Here is a 23,221-nt window from a genome sequence, read left to right on the forward strand (position 1 = left end):
GTGTAGCGGATATCCCTTGTTAATTTCCCATTTTGACTGTTAAAAGGAAGAAAAAAGTCAATGTCAAAACGGGAAGAACAAAGTTGACGTTTAGGATTTTTATCAAAAACTTCAAAATTATGTGAAAAACATTTTTTTTCCAACAGTCTGTAAACTTCTACGTTTTACTTCAAATTTCAAACGAAATGTAACTAAATAAATTTCGATGGCTTCTCCGGACCACAGCGAAAATGAAAGTCAATATAACGTCAGAGAAATCGATGCTTCGGAATTAGATATCCTAGAGGTAGGATTATGTTTATAATATTTTAGCCGTATCCCTAAATGGAAATGACGGCACGTCGTTCAAGTGCTACAATTTTAGGTTGTCGGCGAAGGGAGCTTCGGGGTTGTTTACAAAGGAATATGGAATGACAAACAAGTCGCCGTCAAAAATATAACGAGGGACGCCGAAAGGAAAGCTTTTCTGGTCGAAGTACGGCAACTGTCTCGAGTCGATCACGAAAATATTGTTAAATTGTATGGGGCGTGCACTAGAGGCGCCCAATTCTTCCTTGTTATGGAATATGCCGAAGGAGGATCTTTGTTTAATGTCCTGCACAAGTCGGCGTATGACTATACTTTAGCCCATGCAATGTCTTGGGCGTACCAGTGCGCTAAGGTATTATTTAATTCGTTATTAAAGAGTTGTACTTACTAAAAACAATTTCAGGGTGTTCAATACTTGCACGCCATGAAACCAAAACCTTTGATTCACAGGGATCTTAAACCTCCAAATTTACTGCTTATTAATGGAGGAATCAGTTTAAAAATTTGCGATTTTGGTACAGCTGCTGATAAGAATACATATATGACAAATAATAAGGGTTCGGCGGCTTGGATGGCTCCTGAGGTTAGTTTGTATTTATTTTTTATTATTAGTGGTAGCAATAACAATACAATTAACAGTAAATTGCAAAATATTTCTAAATTAACATCTCTAGACTGCAACTTTCTTGCAGGATTGTACCTTGGGTATTGTGTGTGCACTTTTCCCTGATTAATTTTACCTTTAAGGTAGGTCTGACAGAAGACTGATAACAATACAAAAAAAACTATTATACATATACAGGGTGTTAGTGGGCCAAACAAAAACAGCATACTCTGTGCCCAAAATAGGCCCTATTTTTCTAAACATATGTCCCGAAAGGCCCATTGACCAGTATGTTTAATTCAGAATTCCGGTTTGAATGGCTAAAAATGAAAAATCACTAATTTACATTAATTTCTCGATCTCATTTTCATTATTGTAAATACAGTCAATCAGATTCTAATATTTTGAGATTCGAAGAATCTCGAAGCGATTGTTTGCAGCATTAATTTGCCTTAGTAACTGTTCAGATTATCTATTTTTGCAAAATTTTTGTCAACCCAGTTTCATAAACCCTGACCAAATTGTACTCCTTTATGCTGAAAAATTATCTTCGGTATGTATGGGAATATGCCCTAACAATTGGGCCAGATCATTTGTAAGGAAATTTGAGTAAGCATTAGCATTTAATCTATTTGTGCCAAAATAAAAGGACCTATTAACCTATTACCTATGTTAAAAGTTATTTTTTGTTACCTGTACCCCTCAAAAGATATGTTGATGACCAAAATTTGACATTTATAATTTATACAATTATAATTTAATAATTTAATCAGATTCAGCATTACAAAATTGCAAAAATTTCAAAACTGGAAAAAATATTTAAAAAAACATTCACAGGTCCATTCGTTTTAAAGCTAGTGGTTCCGTTAGGGTGTTTTCCGACATAATATGTCTATTTAGAAAACTAAGGCTTTTTTTGGACCTACAATATGCTGTTATAGTGTGGTCCACTAACTAACTGGACAGTCTTTATACATAAATGCCAAAAAACCTCAATCCCAAAATTCTTGAAAGTCCAAGTATATGCTGTTAGGAATTATTAAGATTTTCAAATTCTAATACTAATCGTCAAGTTACTTTCCAGTATCCATTATTTGATTTTTTTCTTACATTGTGAATACGGTTTTGTTCTAATTGTTCTAATGTTATAGGAAGACTATTAAAATATTTGGGAACTAAATAATAAAAACAACAATACCTATTTTATTATTGACTCCACCCAATGCATCATCAAAAATTATCCCTCAATATATTAAGGTTTTTCTTCATTGCGTTGATTACAGACACAATTTTGAAAGGCTAAGTAACTAACAGTTACTATTATTCAAGTACTTCACGTTGGAAACGCGAAGAGCGTGACAAGGCAACAAATTTTCTTCTTTCAATATTAAATGAGACTAAACTCATATCCAGCGAACTTTTTATTTTTTGTAGAGCAATATCTGCTAGTATTTTTGTGTTCTGGAATCACACCCAAATCGTCTGTAAAACGATACACTCCCCCTCGTCCTTTTGCTAATCTACTCCCCTCTGCTCTAAAATTTTAGTTGATTGACTTATTTAAATTGTTGGGAGTTCCTCTTAGTATTAAATACTACAGTCATTATAGCAGTACCTCGATGTAAGTTCTGTTTATGTGTATAGGATGTTAACCAGTAGATTATTTTTCTCTAGGGCTGCCCTTATAATCTTGAATTCTCCATCTGAATAGCTGATATGAAATTCATATACAAATCCTGCTTTAAATAAACAGCACAACCGTCATATTTTGCTCTTGTTAAAAAGTTATGTTATACTGAAATGTGTTTTTGAATCCAAAAACACTAAAAACTCTTTAAAATTTTAATATAAACTTCTCATATTGATATGCATGGCACTAATGGCACTTTCATCGTTATCAACGAAAATCCCGTCTGGTAAATCTTCGTACACAATTGCGTTGCTTTATAATCGGCTGAGATGTTGTTCAGTTCCAGAAATGTATTAATTTCTTAATTTTATCAATAAATATCTTCTCTTCTTACTTTGACAGGTGCAGCATGATTATGCAGGTATATAACCCAATTACTACAAAATACTCCTTTTCAGTCTTGTACTTTCTTGAATAATAATAATATGTATTATGTAATAATAATTATAATTACACAATACATTAAAAAAAAAAATCAATTGCACAATCAATTTGAGAAATTTGTGCGTGCATTTCTTCAGTCTAATGCAACTTAATATACTAGTTATGTCCACTGGAATGTCTTCATCGATTTAAACTTTCCTATTCTGTCCCCTCATAATGTTGCTCGCTCTTTCCTTTACCTCTATGTTATCAAATTTTGCACTATTATTCTTTCAAAGCAGTATTCTTTCTTTTAGGGCCAATGTTTCTTCTATTCGATTCTTAAATTTCTTTTTTTGTTCTTCATGGACATGTGACATAAATTGTACCGATTTTTCAAGGAAACTTCCTCTGGATTCCTCCTGCGTCGGTTTTTGCTGGGGCAACGAGGCCGAAGGCAATCCTACACTTGCCACTGTAGTTCCCTTGCATTCAAACTATCACTGACCACATATCAAAAGTTCTAAAGACGTATAATGTCAAAACCAGATTTACCACTTGTCCAAAAATCTCTCAGCACCTTCGATTCGTCAAAGATAAAATTCCATTTGAGATGCCAGGAGTTTACAGCATTCCATGCATATGCGGCAAAGAATACATTTGAGAAACCGGACGAAAAATATCAACTAGGCTCAAAGAACACGAAAGAGCCTTACGACTAAGAAAACAAACTCATCAGCTGTTGTCGAACACAATCACTGAACCGGACATAACATTTTATTCGATAAAACTAAACTTCTTGCATGTAATCAATTCTTCTACCAACAAAAAATCCGAGAGTCTATAGAAATCTATAAACAACCTAACAATCTTAACCGCGACTCAGGTCTTTATCTGTCACGAATATGGGAATCAGTCATCCGAGGCGGTGGTTATGGTCCTCATTTAGCTCCGCCCCCCTCAAACAATATATAAGCAGGTACAGAGTACACTTATTAGCCCGGCTTACTTATCGTCACAACCATAGAGCTATTAGATAATGTAGCAACTTCAGGACGGTAAAAGTTGAAGCGCCGTAGGCGGCGTTGATATTTTCGTGGAAAAGGAAATAATTTTCCACACGCGCTTTTAAATTTCACCCACTAATCTGCAATTTGCGCCATTTTCTTTCTTATTTGCCAGGAGATGGATCTGGATCTGTTTTGAGAAAATACTGCTTTAAAAATGCAACATTCAAACTTATTGACGATCTGTCAGCGGCCATATTGGTTGTTGAATAGACCTTTTTAAAATCTATATCTAGTAGCTATATGATAACAAACAAATTTTCCAGTGGAACTACTAACTTCCATCCGCTTTCCAGAACTCTTAAAAAGTACTTCGAAGAATCTAGTAAGTCTATAGTGTTTTTATTGTACGAATTAACAGGGGTTTTCAATAGCAATAGCAGACTTGCTCGTCATCAGTTATCAGCCCTAACCTATTTATTTTTTATTTTAACGATCGTAGGCCCATACGAGTATGAATTTTTAGGTTTTTACTTCAAATAAGTATACAGAGAGATGCGACATCTTCAGCTGGGGTATCATACTGTGGGAGGTCCTTTCCCGTAGGAAACCTTTCTATAATCAAGGGGGTAGTTCCGCTTTTAGCATAATGTGGGCAGTTCACAAAGGTAGAAGGCCGCCGCTGATACGCAACTGCCCGGCCCCCATCGAAAGTCTGATGACGGAGAGTTGGAATCAGGACCCTAACAAACGGCCAAGCATGGACGAAGTGAGAAAGGAATTCTGGTTTAATTTTTAGCATTGAATAAGAGGTCCTTGTAGATTGTGAGTAGGATGGAATTGATTTGCTTTCTTCTGCCGGGAGCGGAGGAACCCATTTCTTGTAGGGAGCAAGTTTACGACGACGATCCTTTGGAAGAACTAGAGGAAATATCTTCAGACGAAAATGATAGTGATGAAAGCGTTACAGTAGGAGTCAGTGTTGAGACAAACAAGAGCAACATGGTGAGGTCTTTGCCTCAACCGGATGAGAGTATGAAAGTTCCTTTAGCAGTGGATATTGATCCCGTAAGTTTTTTTGATGCACCGGCTTGGTGTAGTTTTATATTATGAGACTATTTATATTCTTATCACAGGAATGTTGGGCTCTAGAGGGAGAACAAGAGTACGAAATCCAAACGATGCCCGGCTTCGATATCAGTATTCCTAGGAATCGTAAGTTTCCATTATTATTTTCGCACCCTTGTATTAAAAGCGGTTTAAAGTTTAAGAAGAAATTAAGCAAAAGACTTCTACTTGGGTAATATATAATGGTAATATTAATTGGTTATCACAGCACGAGGTACTTTGATCAATATTAAATAATATTAATCTGGGATTAAATTGCAAAAAATTCAAGTTCAACTTCTGAGGTCGTCTGTCAATATGGTAGATAAACACACATCTCTAAAATTTGGAAAATTCAGGGAAATTTGAACGCTTTGAATTTTGATTTGATGTTTAAAATTTAAACTGTAAGCAGTCACTGTGTTCTGTGTTCCATGAATGTTACATGAATACCTTATAAGAAAATTTGGAGTTTCACGGATTTTTCCCACGACTTATTTTGCAGTTCAATGGTATTTTTTACTATTAGTGAATATCTCATTTCCGAATAAATCAGAAAGAGGCATTTGGAAAGAAATCGAACACCCTGTATATTTTTAGTCATAACGTTCACAAATATTTGTTAGAACACAGATGTTAATTAATAAAAATTTTCCTAAAATTTAAAATAACCAAAGTTACAACGTATTCAATTTTTAACAAGTTTTATTTTATTGTATTTATAATTTCTAATCCTAAATTCACATTTGATACAGTTCAATGAATCAATTGTTTTTTGACAGCAAATTAAATTTCTCATTTCGTTTGATGGGTTACAGTTTATTTGAAATTACAAAATTTTGCTATTTTTTGCAGCCCCAGTTTTTGTTTTTATTTAAAAAAAAAATGTACGGTTTTTTAAAGAAATATTCGGCCATTTTTTGTGGGAAAGGTGATTTTTTTGAAAGTAATAATATGTTACAAAGGCTGATATCAAAAAGCAAACAAATCAAAGACGTGTTTCATAGGTGGATGTACTTATTTTCTCGTTTTGTGTATTTGTGCGTAGTATTATCCATTGTTGATTTCCAAAGACCACTCAAAGGCAGATGCGGTTTGCATTATCTCTAAAAGTGTGTAAAATTTATTTATTTAACTATTTTGAATGAAATTGTTATTTAAATTTTAATCTCACACGTCAATAATTTATTGCCCCTCTCGGAAATTATTTTCTCCACAACAGTAATTTTATGAATGGCTTGAGCGTCCGTCTGTGGTGTTGAAGCAAAAAAAAATTATGGCAATAGTTGAAGTACAAAAACAGATAAGTTTTCGGTTATGTTTGTAAAAAAACAATAGGTTTGATCGTTCTAATCGCTCGATTGGATATTTGAGAGAAGTCTGTCAAAATAATTACACCAATAAATTCCTAATACGCGTTGCGGTTTTTGAATAACAAGGCAAGGTGTCGGGTCGTGTGCCTACAAAGCGGGGACGCGCCGGGACGCAGTATTTATAGACGGGAAACCTCGGTTGTTGGCATTGTTGCCAGGCGTATGAGTCATCGGGTAAATCGTTCGAGACGTGCCGTTTACTATTTTTTGGTGGTGCAACCCTTTCATTGAAGTAGGTAAATCACTATTAGGTTTTATGGGACATGAAAACTGGGATGTTGGCCGCAATTGTACAATTTATGACTAGGAATTTTACTAACAAAAGGTGGAATTTCGAAATGACTCATTAACAAGCATAAAAAAGAATAAAAAAATAATTTTTTACTCTGAAATTATTTATTTTGTTGCACTTAAGAATACATTACATGTGTCAAAAAATAAAATAAAAAGTCGAAACATACAAAAAAAATACAGGTGCGTAAACGAACCATTGGAAAAAAACATTAAATAATGTTTCAAAAGAAGGTTCAAATTCGACAGAAAACAACTAAAAGTATATTTTTTCCGAATAGAACCTGATTTGATACAAAAAACGTGTAATATTTTACGGTCCGCGAGCGCACCACTGGTAACACCCGGTTTAATTTTTGGTGATATTTTACAAAGCATGAAGTATGTAAATGCACATTACACTTGTGTGGCTGTGGCAGATTCTACATCTCCTTCGGGATTTATTAGCATGAACAATCATGAGGTGACCTTGATTATCCTAACGCACTTCATCTATGGCAGATGCAAGATTTCTTTGAGTAATTGTTCTATCAATTTTTAAAAGTCGCAAAGCAATGTAAGATTTAAAATCAAATGAATCACTTCGTCATCAAGCGCAGTTTTTCCAGAGAGCCTATTTTTTAGTTCCTCACATGATCTAAATTCATCGGGTATAGGTGTGTGAGTGTATTCAATCTGATCTTTCTTCCATTTGACACTAGAAGCAAGCCTATCGTTTGCAGAAAGCATACGTCATCTTTTGAATTCCAGGGTTTCTTCATCTGATGAGTCCCATTCAGGTTCAGTACTTGATGAATTACAGGACTGTTGAAGGACAGCTGTATCATTCGGTGTATGTAACTCGAAAGTTCCAACCAAACTCTTGTAGGTTTATGTTATCGTTCATATCTTCTTCGTCGGTCAAGGTATCCAATTCGGGTGGAATATAGACCGCATCAATATGTTCTGTCAATATTTTTTCACATTATTTTTAGCATAAATTTACAAGAAATGGAATGCTACAATACATAAGAATACGTAAATCCAAATAATACTTACGACTTTCATTGTTATTGTCCTTATCCATCACGATCTCCTCCATAGCCACCTTATGAGTCAAATACCTCGGAAATGCTATATTTTACGAACTGTAACGTGCACTGCACAAAACACAAACTAATACTAAAGAACACGGTAATTGTTGGATGTTTATTCTATATGCGCTGACTTGTCTAGACTTGCAATAACAAAGTTTTGTTTCACCAGTAAATATTTTCGAAAAATAAAGCATAACCATTATAGTATTTGTAATCTACACGCTATAGACTTAACAAAAATGGCAATACAAGTCGAAAATATTTTTTTTACTATTTTGGATTTACTTGAAAATGTGAACTTTTGAAATCATATATAAGATCTTTCCTTTACACATAAATTAGCAATTTCTACGGTTTTATGTCCTTTAGTAGTGATAATAATAAAATTTCTAAATGGATGTGCACAAATATTTCCTGGATGTGACAAAAAAAAATTATGCATTAACGCACCACTGGAACAAAATGGGTAAAGATTGGTTTTAGCGTTCAATATAGAGTTAAAAATAAAAAAACGCTTGGCTTAAAAAATCAATATTTTCATTACACGGCAAAAAAAATAATGAAAAATGATATAAACGTAAAAGAAACCAATGTTATTAAATATGATATTAACATTTATATAGTTCAATTTCACAATGACGTTTCTTCTTAACCCGGCTTGCAGCTGTCCATATGTCAGTTCTATCGGATTAAAATTGCAGTGATATGGTGGAAGACGGACAACTTTGAATCCCCGTTTCAAACATTCCCGTCGTAAGAACTTCCATTAAGGAATTTTCAAAATACATATCATTGTCAAGCGAAAAATTTTGAATGACTTCTTTAGTCGATGATGACATTGTTTGGTGCAATATTGGCAAACAATTTTTCAGATTGGGACCTTTTTAGCACGAATTTCTTGGATTTCTCTCAAATATCTTGTCCTCTACTCTTCTTAATTCCATCAAAACTTGTCCCTTATTGATGGTTTTGTAATAAAAACCAATTCTTCGTGTGAATGCACACAAAGTGTCCTGGCATTCACAACTATATCAAGTACTGTGACATAATTTTGTGGCTCCACTTTTCCCAGATGTTGATATCAGAAGCACATTTAAAATTATAACCGACAAATGTGTCCCTAGCCTTTGATCCATTAGAATTTGACGGATCTTCATCATCATCGATTATTACGTCATCGACCACAATCTCAACTTCTTCGTCACTGGACATCGCAACTGACTAACAAAATTAAATAATATTAGTATTTGGTAAGAAATAAATTGTAATAAAATGCATATGGAACCTCAATAAAAATGGCATATTGCGTCTTGAAAAACAATTGTTGGTATTTACTAATTACTAATTACGATCACAAGACGGAATAGAAATACGTCCAAATATTGTTTCATAAAACTGCATACTACGATTTCAACCAATAGCAAACTGAGAAAACATCCATTAAAAATCAATTGTCTGCATAAGATTTTGTATTGCTTTCCTAGGAAAATATTTTGGTTGTTAAAACGGCATATCGTGCGATGAAAAACCCGTCGTAAATCGAAGAATATACACACTCTCAATTTTTCAAAGAAACGTCCAGAGGCTACTATTTACAAATCTTCGGTTGTTGAACTGAGGTGGCTTTTACTTGATGAAAATCCATTTATCAAAATAAATAAGAACTAAAAGTTCAGATTTTCACGAAATTATATATTTTTACATGACAATTGTTTCGACAACACCATGTCTTTATCAAATGTAATATTTACGAACTACTTGCTACTATATATACCGAAAAATGGCAATAAAACCATAATTAATGTTGTTGTGAGAAGGAGAGGTATTGTTGTATTAATTTAAATTGTTCGTGTTCTGTATTAGGTTTATCCGAAACCTAATACAGAATACGAACAATTTAAAACAATTACATACATAGGAGAACGTAGTGAAAAAGTTTCAAAACATTTGTCATTTGTTTAAAAATATCTTTCAGAACTAACAACACAATAGGAAAAATTTAAACAAACAACAAAAAGAAATGTCCAAAATCTCAAAAATCAGGTGTCTACAGGTTGAAATGCGGATCTTGTCCTAAAATTTTTATTGGACAAACAGGTAGGTCCTTCAAGAAACGCATTAATGAACATAAAAGAGCGTTTAAAAACAATAGTCTCGATTCTAATTGTGCTACACACTTAAACACAGAAAAACACATTTTTGACGACAATTTGGATATTTTACATACAGCCACAAAAAGTAGAAAATTAAATTTATTGGAAGCCATGGAGATTAACAAAATGAGACATTCAAATGTATTGCATAACGATCAATTAGATGTAAATACCTCTCCTTTATTGAACTTAAATTCTCACAACAACATTAATTAAGGTTTTATTGTCATTTTTCGGTATATATAGTAGCACGTATTTTGTAAATATTACATTTGATAAAGACACGGTGTTGTCGAAACAATTGTCATGTCAAAATATATAATTTCGTGAAAATCTGAACTTTTAGTTCTTATTTATTTTCTTCGGTTGTTGATTAAATCGAACTTGTTGACGTTTCGCCAATCATCCTGTTAGTTTCTTCAGAGCTTGACTGAAACTGTTAACAATCAACAACCGACACAGAAGAACATGCCTGTAGAGTGAAAATATTGCTTGATCAGTCGAGCATCATGTAAGAAAGCCAATGAACACGTGTAAAAGTCTTTCTCACGGATAGCAAAGCGATACTTCCGTAGTTGGGAATTAACTTACTATCTTCGTATTTTAACCGTATATACAATTTGAAGTTTAACCGTCGATTTTTTTTTATTAAATATGAAGTATAGTGCGAGCAGATGTGCGTAAAACAGAAACTGTAACCGCGGACTTTTTATTTTACAACTACCATTATTATTATAAACGAGTTGCATTTGTAGGATTTTCGCGTTAATGCAATCATAATTTTATAGTTGGTAGGGTACTACTCCGAGTAGACGCTTTTAAAAATAGAAACTGGCGGATTATTTTTGGAGAATTCGTTTAATACGAAGTTATAAATAAGAGCTCGTAATTAACAACCACAACGAATGGTATCATTTTGATTCCGCAGTGTTTTCTCAGATTAGACACAGGAAAGCACCCCCTAAGGGGTTCCCACTGGAAAAGTCAGGAAACGGTCTTAAATTGCCCAAAAAGTCAAAAAACTAGATTTTTTGGCCGTTCGTCATTTTTATTTATTCAGTTTCAAAATGTTTGGTTTTAAATCATGGTTCTAATGGAAAAAGGAAAGCGTTTAGTCCATAGACATCCAACTAAACTAGATCGCGTAAGTCATTCGTGGAATTGCGGTTGTGATTCACATGAAAAAAATTAAAGATAAATGCTTGGAATTTGAAATATCTTTTATTTGTTATATATTTTGGGAAAGCTTATAAAAAGCCTAGTTGAATAATCATGTAATTAGAACATTAAGTCAATTATAAGTTATGTATATTTAAAAAATTTTCTTGAGTAAATATATGTGTGTATATGTTTTGCCATTATAGAGGTAAACATAGAGTTAAAACAACTAAATAAATTTGTCAAGCTCAAGACATGACCGCTGGTGAAATTCCTGATGATCGACGTTCATGTAAATATTGAGATCACGCTTTATTTGCCATTGAATTGAATTCTCCCATTGTATTTTTTGTATTGTTATAAAGTAACTTTAAATTTCAGTGTAAATTTAAATAGGCGTGAAGTCTTTTTATATGAACTAACGTAAAAATACATTTAAAAAGTATATTTAATATGCAGTTGATATACGGTAACGAGCCATTTTACTAAATCAAATTTGTGGCATGTTTGTATTTAGCTCCTATATTTCTCCTAATAGTTTATTCCGTAATTTGATTATCATTTTTATTTCTCAGTTCTACTACATTGGGTTGTAAGATTGTTGATCCGTGGAAGCATTCTTTCGTTTTGGAAATTATTGATTATTGTTAAAATACTCTTTTTTAATTCTTTTATCTAAAAATTACCCTTAATTTTATCAGAGTGGATCCCGTCGCGTACGTCTTAGAAACTCCGGATTCCCGTCCCCTACACATATACAAAGACTATTTTTAAACGTGCGTCGTCCAAGTAGCGTAGTCACAGACCGGGAAATGTATATTGGCAGTTTTCTCGCGATCGCCATAAACCACGCGCCATCCCGATCCATCTCTTTTCCAGTGCCGATGTCGACGTGAAACATTATTAATCCTACGGATAAAATATGTCGAGGTGATCGTTGGGGAACCTTTTTTGGGAACGAGAGTTTGATGAAATTCCGGAAAATGTGCGACTGTCCCGCCGCCGGAGTCTTTTCCTCTCACGAGACTCACAGGAGCTGGATTATATTCAAAGAGCACAGAACGAGCAACGGTAAAGTCGTCAACTAAAACATCAGCACCCTTCATTTCGTTTAAGATAGGATACGGTTTCGTTTACGTAGATATGGTGTATCTCAAAATATATCGTCTTGGCTTTTGGCGGACATTATCTCAATAACTTGAACGTGTATTGTGTATTGTGGGGTAGAGCATCAAGGACTGACGGACTATTAACGTGTTTATTTAGGTAGATTAAAATCACATCACAAATTATCAATAATTACCTAAATAAATATGTTTTTTGTCTGACAGTTTTTACTGGAATCAACCCATCCTTTGGATACTACATCGTCTGTATCGAACCAAGTTTCACAAAAGTATATTATATATCTGTTTTCAGATCATACTTTTTAATTTCTTGAGGGTAATTAAATCTCCAAGTGCGCAATATAGGCAATTCCACTACCACTTGTTTTTTGTTTTGAATATAGAAGAAAGCACCGCAAATAATTACATTGGTTTTATCTTCTTCTGGTTTCCTGTACAGTTTATCCAAAGTTGAAACAATCTGGTTTTGATATATTTTCCTTCTGATATCTTGGTCACCATTGTCCAGCTGGTAAGGTTGAAAATCACTACGTTTTTTTTTCTTCATTCAGTAATTCACCGTTAACAATATTAGCGTTTTTCTAAGTTTCTTTTTTAATGAATCTCTATCTTCTACTTATTAATCACCTGTACGCATTTTTCACATTTTATCTTTTATCTACCGACAAGTGATTTCGACGCGACATACCAGAAAAATTAGTGATATACTGACACTTTTTCGAAACGGTAAAACCAATTATTCAACAATTCAACCGTGAATAAATTATTAGTTGTTGGGTCGTAATTTATACTTTGAACCACACCATACAGTAAAAGTTTTTGACAGCGGAGAAAACAATATCTTAATTTTCAGCTTATAATAATAGTCTCATATTTCTCACGTGCAGTCTAAAATGCAAAATACAATTTTCATACAGTTGAATAGTAAAATAATCAATATTGGTGAAATTATTTTTTAAATGTAAATTATATAACTTTAGTTTTTTTAGTTTTATCTTAAATTCATAGCAAACTTTTTATGTTAAAAAAAGAGATGGCAATCGATTAACGGGTAAATATACAGGGTTTCCTATAAAAAAAACACGAAATAAATCGGGAAAGCGATGTTCACTTCAGTTAGTAAATTTAAATTAAATGTAATTAGTAAATTTAACCGACATTTTCGTAATGGGAACTTTTTTCTAATAAGAGAACTCGACGCGAAAACTCGTTCATACGTTTTCATACTGAATTAGAAGAAACAAGATTGTCTTCGCAATCTCGTTGCCTCGTCGACTTTGCATTTCAAAGAAGTTGTGTAGTCTTTGAAGAGATTCTTTTGAGTGGAGTAATAACGATTTCTATCTCCCAGCTAGCTCTCGACACAGTTTACGACAATGTTTAAATCAAATAATCCCAATTTATATAAGTTTAAATTTACAGCTAATAATTTACCCACGAAAACAGCCAGGGTCTATTAGATTTTTGCTTTTCATTGCCAAGCGTGTATGTATACTTAAGAAAAATTCGATGTCATCGATTTTTCGATAGTAACAAGAAGGGACAAAACACAATAATTCCCGAAAGAAATACGATTTACTGATAAAGCACATTATGATTTTGAATATGAATTTTAAGAAAATGGCCGTTATGGAAGACAATCAGCATCGACTAATATTTTGCATTTTTAATATATTTTCATATTTTTTTAGTTGCTTCTTTGTATTTAGCGTTTTTAGCAGCAGCCATCATCGGGGTCTTTCGTTATTTCACCACGTGACTGAGTACAGTCGTTGCAATGACAGCTATTAAAAAAAACTTCCTATGACGGTGGCGTGTGTTTTATCATTTTAATTTCTCCGCTTGATTTTAAGTTAATTTTCAACAGGTTTCATTATATCCTGTACCTATAATAAATTTGCTCTAAAGATTTTAGCGGTATGGTCTGTTCATAGATATGAGAAAGTGATCAATTGCTTTTGAATGAGATTATCCAAGGGTGGTCATTAACATACAATGCAACAAGATTATTACCTAAAGTTCCGGAATTTAAATTCAGGTAAAATTGTGGTCCGTACTAGAAAATAATTTTACACCTACCTGTGTTTAATATTCTTTGGTTTGATATACTACTGAGTTTAAGTTTATTAGTAATCATTCTTATTTCGTGTGTAATATAGCGTGTGTTGAATCGAGTGCGAATTATGCAAAATGTGTGCGAGTCTAGTGTATCTCAGGAGATGCTCCGGCCCAAATGTAGAAAACACTATTCTATTGAGACTAAGGAAGTTATAAACAATGTTTATTTGACTCTCATTGAACGTGGTGCCAGCAAGTGACCATTTTTAGAAGAAACGGCCACATTGGGTTGGGTTGACTCAACTGATAAGTGTGAAACAAACGCGCCATCAAAAAGAGGTAAAAGAATAACGATTTTGCAAGCTGGCTTTAAAGATGGTTGGATTCCAAGTGGACTTTCTCTGCGAAAAATATTAAAGATTCTTCTCTGGATTACCATGAAGACACAACCGCTGATTTATTTGAAAGTTGGTTTAAAAACAAATTAGTTCCAAACATTCCTCCTAATAGCGTAATTGTAATCGTATATCCATATTGCAAATGATAACGATAGTGATACTGATATTTTATGTGAATAATTTTAAGTAATTTAAGTAGGTAATGAAAAAAATGTGTAATTTTATTTTAGATTTAAACATAAATACATACATAAATAAATAAATATTGTTTAGTATATTTCCTAACAAAACCCCAAATAATTAAATTCTAAGCAAAGTACGGACCTGTTCGGCCATATTTCATTCTTACAGCTTACCCGGGTCTTTCCTTAATTCGTATCAGTTAGTCACTTTCTTATATCTATGAACAGACCTTAACTATTGTTTTTATTTATTTATTTATTTGAGAAACAGGGGCGATTCGACACGCATTTGTCGTGTTAAATATGCCGTTTTTCCGCCGAAAATCGCGTTATAAATAGAGAACAAAACGCGGTCGTCGGGGAAATGACAAACGATCCGCCGGCTAGTCATCGGAGAAAAATCGCGTAAACAAGGAAGTTGTGCAGATTTGAACCGCTGCCAGCGTTTCGTCCAACAACGTGCCGCGGTCGAACGCGACAAGGCTAAATCGAAGCGTCGATAACAAACAATTCGTCTCTGTCGCTTGCCGAATCCGTGAAAAGAAGACTAAAACCAGTTATTTTTTCATTATAATTAAAATTCAACTCGAAACGGAAGTGGCCTCGCTTATAAACTCCCAGTGCTTTAAAGGAGAAAGATTGGGACAAAAATTTTACTGATATAAGTTTATTTTACAAATTGCTTTTCGAACGAACGCTTGCCTGGTCCTTTTTTTTTATTTTTGAGTTTTTTGTGACTTGTAGTGACTTACTTAGTTAACAATACAGAATTAATTAAATTATATGCAATATTAACGTCACAACTTAAATGATGCAAAAATAATAACCACGGTGAGTTTGAAATTTACCAAGGCGTGGTTTTGATTTATTACTGCAATTGTTTTTTGTTTAGTTTCACATTTTAAAACACGTTTTGGTTAGTTGGTAAATAAATGTCCCTCAACTGTTCGGCATATCATTGAGTGTTACTGTAACGAAAATAGGATCGAGAATAAGTCAAGGTTAGCTCCAAATAAGATCTTCAATGAACGTGAGGAAAGATGGATTCTAAGAGAGGTATCGAATTTTCCAAAAAAAGTGCTCCAAAGATTTGTGTCGAGGTGGAAAAAGGTGTAACCCCGAAACAATTCGAAGAATCCTGCGAAAAAATAAGCATTCCATTAGCCAAAGAAACATATGCGTGAACTTGGCATTCGCTAGTAATGGTATCGATAAATATTTGCCGATGAGACCAAAAGAAACTGATTTGAATCCGATGGAAAAATATCAGTATGAAGAAAGCCTAAGGAAAAATTAAAATTGAAAAATTTAAAAGCTATGGTATAGCACAGTGGATGTGGAGTGATGTTATGGGGCTGCAGGGGTAGGTAATATGCATTTCGTTGAAGCAAAAATGAACCAACCAATATGTGTATTTGGTTATATTAAGGCAGCATAAGGTTGCTATTGCCCAAAAATTAAATATGGGTAACAATTATCGGTTCTATCATGACAATGATCCAAAGCACACGTCATTTCGGGTCCGCAGTTGGTTCCTTTATAACTGCCCAAATGTTATTAACACACCAGCCCAGTCACCAGATTTAAATGTAATATAAAATGTGTGGTTAAAAAACAAAGTAAAAATTACTGAAGTATGGAACACAATTTCTCTGGAATATACTAGAAAATTAGTTGAATCAATATCCAGAAGACTACAAGCCGTTATCGATAATGAGGGAGGCCCGAATAAATATTAGCAGTTGTTTTCCTCTATTGATTTGGTTATATTTTGTTTTGCGTCATTTAAGCTGTGATGTTAATATTGTATATAATTTAATTAATTCTTTATTGTTAACTAAGTAAGGGTTTAAGACAAAAAGTAATCCAGACTTTTTTTAGAAGGCTCGTTACTAACTTAAATTTAATAAGTTGTTTTTTTCAAATAAATAAAGAGACATTCAGACCAGTTAGTTTTGTTATAGCGACTGCATCATTTAAGCTGTGAGTCACTGTAGATAGATCCTGAGACCACATTTAGAGAGATGTTTGAAACTGTCTTACTTGCTTTATTGTTTGAAAAACTTGAGGTTTGGTGTTTAATATGGAGTAAATAGAGTTTAGAGTTATTTGAAATTGCAGAGTGACTCAAGAAGTTTATCAACGGTTGCATACTATCATGTTTCTACGACCATAAGTTTTTGTTACATTTTTTACAAAACAGCACTGATATATTCACTGAGTGGCGTGTGACATCATCGTCAGAATTGGAAAACGTCAAAATTGAAACCGATTGAAGTGATTGCTATCCCGGAAATGTTGGAAGTGACTGGCACTCGTAGGTAACGAAACTGACATCTTAAAATGACACTTTCCGCACGCTTTATCTGTGTATAATTAGGTATTTTGTAAAGCTGTGTGTTTTATTATATTTCTTTTTTCAAAATTGTCTGTAGAAAGTGTGTATGTTAAGCAGTCTGTGATAAAAGAATGAAAAGCAGCCATTTTATATAGGTAAAGATTATTTGAGTTTTTATGTAATACATGTGTGTCTGTATATGAAGGTTAATGATAGAAATGGAAAATCTAATTTGTTTTGTGGTTTATATATAGTTAAATCCACAAAGTTTAATAAATTGTGTTGTTCCGTCTCGATGGTAAATTTTATACGATTATGTAACGAGTTAATATCATTCGAAAAGATCTGCAGTTGTCTTCTAGTTGGAGTGAAACAGGAAAGTTTTCAGACTGAACCATTTTTTTTTCTATTTTGGCAAAAAAGGAGCAAAAAGTAGTTGCCAGTGTTTTCACAATGCTTCGTGTTTTCTACATTATATTTAATCCCTCCAATAATTAAATTTGAAAAACTATTACTTACGCTTTGTATGTAAAACGGACACCTTATTGAACATAAATAACGTAAATCAACTACTCGGGTTTTTTTAAATTGTTATTTAATTTTACTTTACTTTTTGCATAGCTCATTATACTATGCATATTGCAATTCGGTTTTTATCAAATTATTTGCACACGGTCAAACAGCCCTAAACATGTGTTATCGTAAAGTATTCAAGAATTTAAAAGTTATTGGTATTCGAAGAAGGTAATTAATCTTATTATTTAAAATAAAACAGTCAACCTTAATTAATTCTTCAAAAATGAAAATGCTTTCTAGGGTTACAGGTGGAATCAATGTTCTTTCAGTACTTTGATTTCCAAAATAAAAAAATTGTTAAACATTTTGTAAAATTGATAGAATCACTTCAAAGGTGTTAATGTATCAATACATCTTTAATAAACAGTGATTTCTTTCTAAACGCTGATATTTGTACAATTAGACAGACCTATTTGATTAATCTTCGATTCTAAGTACGTGTGGTTAACAGAGAATTTTGTTTGAAAATGCTTTGGAAACTAGGCGATTTTCTTTTAGATGAACATGGTCTGTACAGGTCTTCGGATAGACTGGGGTTTTCGATTTTCAGAAATCCACTCTACCAAACACTAATCACCAGTAAATCCGTTTTCCAGTTAATCCTGTTAGTTCGGGGTAAATGGAAAAATAACTTTTGTATACAAAAGGTCAGCGTTCTAGAATCTTCGATAATGATATAACTCGTATTTATGCATAAAAATTGAAAATAGATTTTAGATTTGCACCAAATGGTATTTGAGGTAACGTAACAACCAAACAATCCAGATAAACAAATGCTTAATAACGCGGAGTAAACAAATATTGTTTATTTATGAGTGTTTTTAAAATCCAGACCATACCTGATTTTTATATTTTCGATTATTTTTAGTTAATAAGCATTCTTGCTCATTAATCACAATACTTTTCTTTCAGGTTCACAGAACACTGTTACGGCCGGCAGTACCACGGAACACACTACACGCTCCAATCAAGACGTCAACGATATTTCCGTCCTTTTGGATTCGCTCGACCCCCATCTGAGACCGGCCACGCCCGACTTCGGGGACCCCAGGTCGGTCGAATTGTACGAAGAGCACGCGAAAATGGCTCCGGAATATTGGAAAGTAAGTTTTGTCTACGCTTTATTGTTTACACATGTTACACATGTTTGTTACACATGCCATGAACAAAAATTAATCTATTAAGCTCTATTAATTGCCTTTAATCGTGAATTCTTAAAAAATGTTTATATATAACCACAATTTTAAACAAAATTTGGGCGAATGCCACGCTACGTAAATAAGATGATTCACTCTTCAAAAATATACGTCACGTTCGATTCGATCGATTTAACAATATCCCTCATAGTTGTCTCGGCATCTCGTGTTAATCGTCGGATCAAAGGGTAAACATTTTTAACGTCTTGAGTGTGTTCACGGATCAGTAAACAAAACCGCCTCGCGTTAATTTTCAAAAACCCGCGGAAAATTCCGTTATGACTCTTGGCATATATCTCACTTTAATCGAGCTTCTTTTTAAAACTTTTCCTACTCTGCGCCAATAGCGACATCTACGGCAGTGCTTCTCGAAGTGTCTCTCGTTGATGTTTTGTAGTGGCTATATGGAAATGATGTAAATAACGTAGTAAAAAACAAAGAAGAAAAAGAAGGATTCTTGCAAACAGGTTTTAGCTTAAGTTTTCTATGTCTGGACAGAAAAATAAACCGATCTGAATGATTTCCTTGATTAATCATCCCCAGTGGACAAAACTGTGGGTGCAGTGTGCAGAAGCAAGCAACACGTCGTTACAAAAAATCTTTGATGTCTTCGAGGAATAACAGTGTTAAAGCAAGTGGTACCTGTACCATTTGCATATCCAAGAAAAAATAAACAGCAAGTTTTAATTTGTGTATATTAAAATAGTATATTATGCAACAAGTACGATTTTATTTGGCGCGAGCAGAGCGGGTGTTTAATAAACGAGTGAATTAAAAAGTTTACCAGAGGTGTTGCATACTATACTTTTTCTACGACCGCTAGTTTTTGAGTACATTTTTGCCAAACAAAACGAATAAATTGACTGACATGACCGTCAAAATTCAAGCCGTGCGGTAGAATCTTCGAAAACATCCGATTGCTGAAAACCCCGGCTGTAATATCCCGGAAATGTCCGAAGGGGCTCGGATCCCTGGGGCAAGAGACGCACGTGGTAAAGTGACGCTTCCCGCACGGTAGATCAGTGTATAATTTTACAGAAGGGAGTAGAAAAAACACATACTTTGATTTCCCATATCGAATACCTATTATTGTGCATATTTTTCTAAACAATAAAAAATAACTCAATCGGAAAGTATAACTTTTGTCATGCCATTCCGTGATATTTCAGAAAAAATGACTTGGCATTTTAAATAAAAATCGATACAAAATCTTTTTCCTGAAAAACATATTTCCAACACAAAAACTTTTAATTACACATGTAACAGAGGAAAATATACTTACAGATTCATCTAAACATTTTAACCAGCTTATTGTCATTCTTACAAGTATGAGCACAATACCTAAACTTGTTTCGTCAGGTAAAAATACCCCGAAATTTACCCCGAATCATATGACAGTCTAAAAAGACTATAATAAATTTGTACTTCAATTTAACATAAACATCCGTTTCTTTTCTTTCGTCGTTCCTCCGTCATATTGTAAAGGTCGTGTAGAATAAACCCTAAATAAAGTCACTACATCAATGTAGTGACTTTAACTGTTACTTTAAAGTAGCCCTAAATATACTTATCTATTTCACATCTCACCTTGAGCAAACAAAAAGTACCGTACCATAAAACTTCAGCAATACACTTTTCAGTATATTCCTACCATTAAACTCGAAACTAACCAAATTCTAAGTTTATGCTGGACAAATAATTGCCACAACAGTGTAATTCTTGTTAAGCACGCATTTTATTTCATCGGTGTGTATATCTTTCGGGGTTTCGTATATTTGCTTTGGTAATTGCCGAAAAATAAACACTCTCGCTATCTAAATTCAACCGTGCATTTAAACGTTACAAACAACCAATGTAGTGATCAATTAGTTTGGAATACGTCAGACTACTCGGCAATCTTTCAAAAATAACAATTATTCTTGTTCACATTCAAACAAACCCTATATGCAGAAATTACGAATACTTTGTTGAACTAATACAATATATATATATATATATATATATATATATATATATATATATATATATATATATATATATATATATATATATATATATATATATATATATATATATATATATATATATATATATATATATATATATATATATATATATATATATATATATATATATATATATATATATATATATATATATATATATATATATATATATATATATATATATATATATATATATATATATATATATATATATATATATATATATATATATATATATTCATTTTCTACCACAATGGCGCTTATTTTTAGCGCAAAACCACAAAGTTACTTTGTGTGCTAAAAAATTTATCGTATTTTTCAGATACAGACCGAGTTAATTCTGCTGGAGCAGAAGAAGAACCAGCTGCTCGCCGCGCAAGCGGAAGAAGAACAAAGGCAAAGGACGCTCCGGACGCTCCAGGAAGAAAAAGAATCTTTACGACTGATAAGGGACCTGTTGCAACAGCAGAAAGACAGAGAGAACCAAAACGGTGGAGTTAGGAGCTCGGGGGATGGATGGGTTATAGTTCCCCATGGGGAGAGGAGAGAGTGAAGTTATCTGTGTTACAAGTGACGATTGTAAAATATGGATTATTGTATTGTGTGATATATTTTTAGTGGTTTTATATTGGAATTATACCACAAGTTGTTTTAACTTATCATTAGGTACCATATTGAATGTTTATGCAGTTTTTTAAATTTGTACAGTAGAAAGAAATACCTTTTCCTTTAATGTTGTACCCTGTTGTACCAAGGTAAGTAAAAAAAAAGTAAAACAAAATCCCAGATACCAGTCCGTTCTTTTTTTTTATAAAGTACAGATATATAAAACCTGTCTTTCTCAAAACTAAAATATTTTCAGATGCAGATAAGAAGGCAAACACATCACAAACATCAAAAGAATGTGAGAATTCAATAGCTGCTTGGCTGAAAAAATTTACTTTCATCAAAGAATGACAGACAACCTGTCAAATATTAGTTATTCTTTTACAGTTTAATTCAAGATATAGTATCTTACTCTATTTTTAAGATACTTTAGGTTAGGTTGTTCCGTATTTTTGCTATATTATATACCTACAATTTTTTCATATCTACAATAGAAAAAAATGAGATATGTATAAAATGTTTAATTAATGGTATCAATCGGCAGTCCTTCACTTTTAATTAATTAATTGAAAAAAAAACTTGTACATTTCAAATATCACCTACTCTACTCCAGTGTTGACTTCACCTACCATACCCAACAGGTTAATTCCATTACACGCTAGTACCAAATACTGTGATACAATTTTTGTAGTCGTACAACCAATTGGAATACTGGACATTACCTTTCCAGTATTAATAACCTAATAATTAAGTAAGGTCCACTGGTATATCTATATAAGATCCTATATCCTCACAGTCGGATATATTAACGACGTCTCAATTAGTATAACTGGATAGCCTTAGTATGTCCTAACAAACATCCTACGGACATACGTATCTGATATAACGTGGACGTTCCAATTAGTAACATTGTATATCCTTGAGACGTCTTAAGAATGTCCCTTAGCTGAAACAGCATATCCCTAGTGCTATTTGGGATAGCAACAATTTTTGTGGAACACCCGGTATATTTTATCGGCATCCAATAGAACGCCTTATTTTGACTACAATTATATAACACTTTTTTTTTATTCCACTTGTTTTCGAGATTTTGACAAAAATAGATTGTTGGTAATCATTAAACGAACCAATAAAATGTATCCTACATATATGGTCCGAGGAACGAATGCAAACTAGGGTCTAGTTAAGAAGGTTGGATTATGTTAGAATTAGAGACGCGTGGTTACTTTTTGTACTTTTGGTATTCATCATTTTCGTGTTGCGTTTTGTAGTGCCAATATATTGTTGAGTTTCGGACTTGTCTGAATATCCCGAATTGACCATTTCCTACTACATAGATGATTTTTATTTTTTGTCACTACTTACAAATTATTACAGTTATTTTCATATATATATATATATATATATATATATATATATATATATATATATATATATATATATATATATATATATATATATATATATATATATATATATATATATATATATATATATATATATATATATATATATATATATATATATATATATATATATATATATATATATATTTATATATTTATATATATTTCGTAAATTTCAATTGTTTTGAATTTTTGAG

The 23,221-nt window shown here is 32.9% G+C and overlaps 1 protein-coding gene across 2 annotated transcripts; it reads left to right on the top strand.

Annotated features, from left to right (window-relative positions):
• The first annotated feature begins 58 nt into the window (after positions 1-58).
• On the top strand, positions 59-22,903 carry LOC132699132 (mitogen-activated protein kinase kinase kinase 7-like). 2 transcript variants are annotated; one of them, XM_060665654.1, is made up of 8 exons: positions 59-286; positions 365-661; positions 713-892; positions 4,500-4,742; positions 4,796-5,041; positions 5,110-5,188; positions 18,723-18,913; positions 21,335-22,903. In XM_060665654.1, the coding sequence occupies exons 1-8, from the start codon at positions 206-208 to the stop codon at positions 21,563-21,565; spliced, it is 1,548 nt and encodes a 515-aa protein (XP_060521637.1). In that variant the 5' UTR covers positions 59-205; the 3' UTR covers positions 21,566-22,903. The 2 variants fall into 2 exon arrangements, with proteins under 2 accessions (XP_060521637.1, XP_060521638.1); XM_060665655.1 differs by having other exon boundaries at positions 150-286; positions 351-661.
• Positions 22,904-23,221: the final 318 nt, after the last annotated feature.

The sequence above is a fragment of the Cylas formicarius genome, unplaced genomic scaffold (genome assembly GCF_029955315.1).
Source record: "Cylas formicarius isolate icCylForm1 unplaced genomic scaffold, icCylForm1.1 PGA_scaffold_3__17_contigs__length_32017465, whole genome shotgun sequence".
Lineage (NCBI taxonomy): Eukaryota > Metazoa > Arthropoda > Insecta > Coleoptera > Brentidae > Cylas > Cylas formicarius.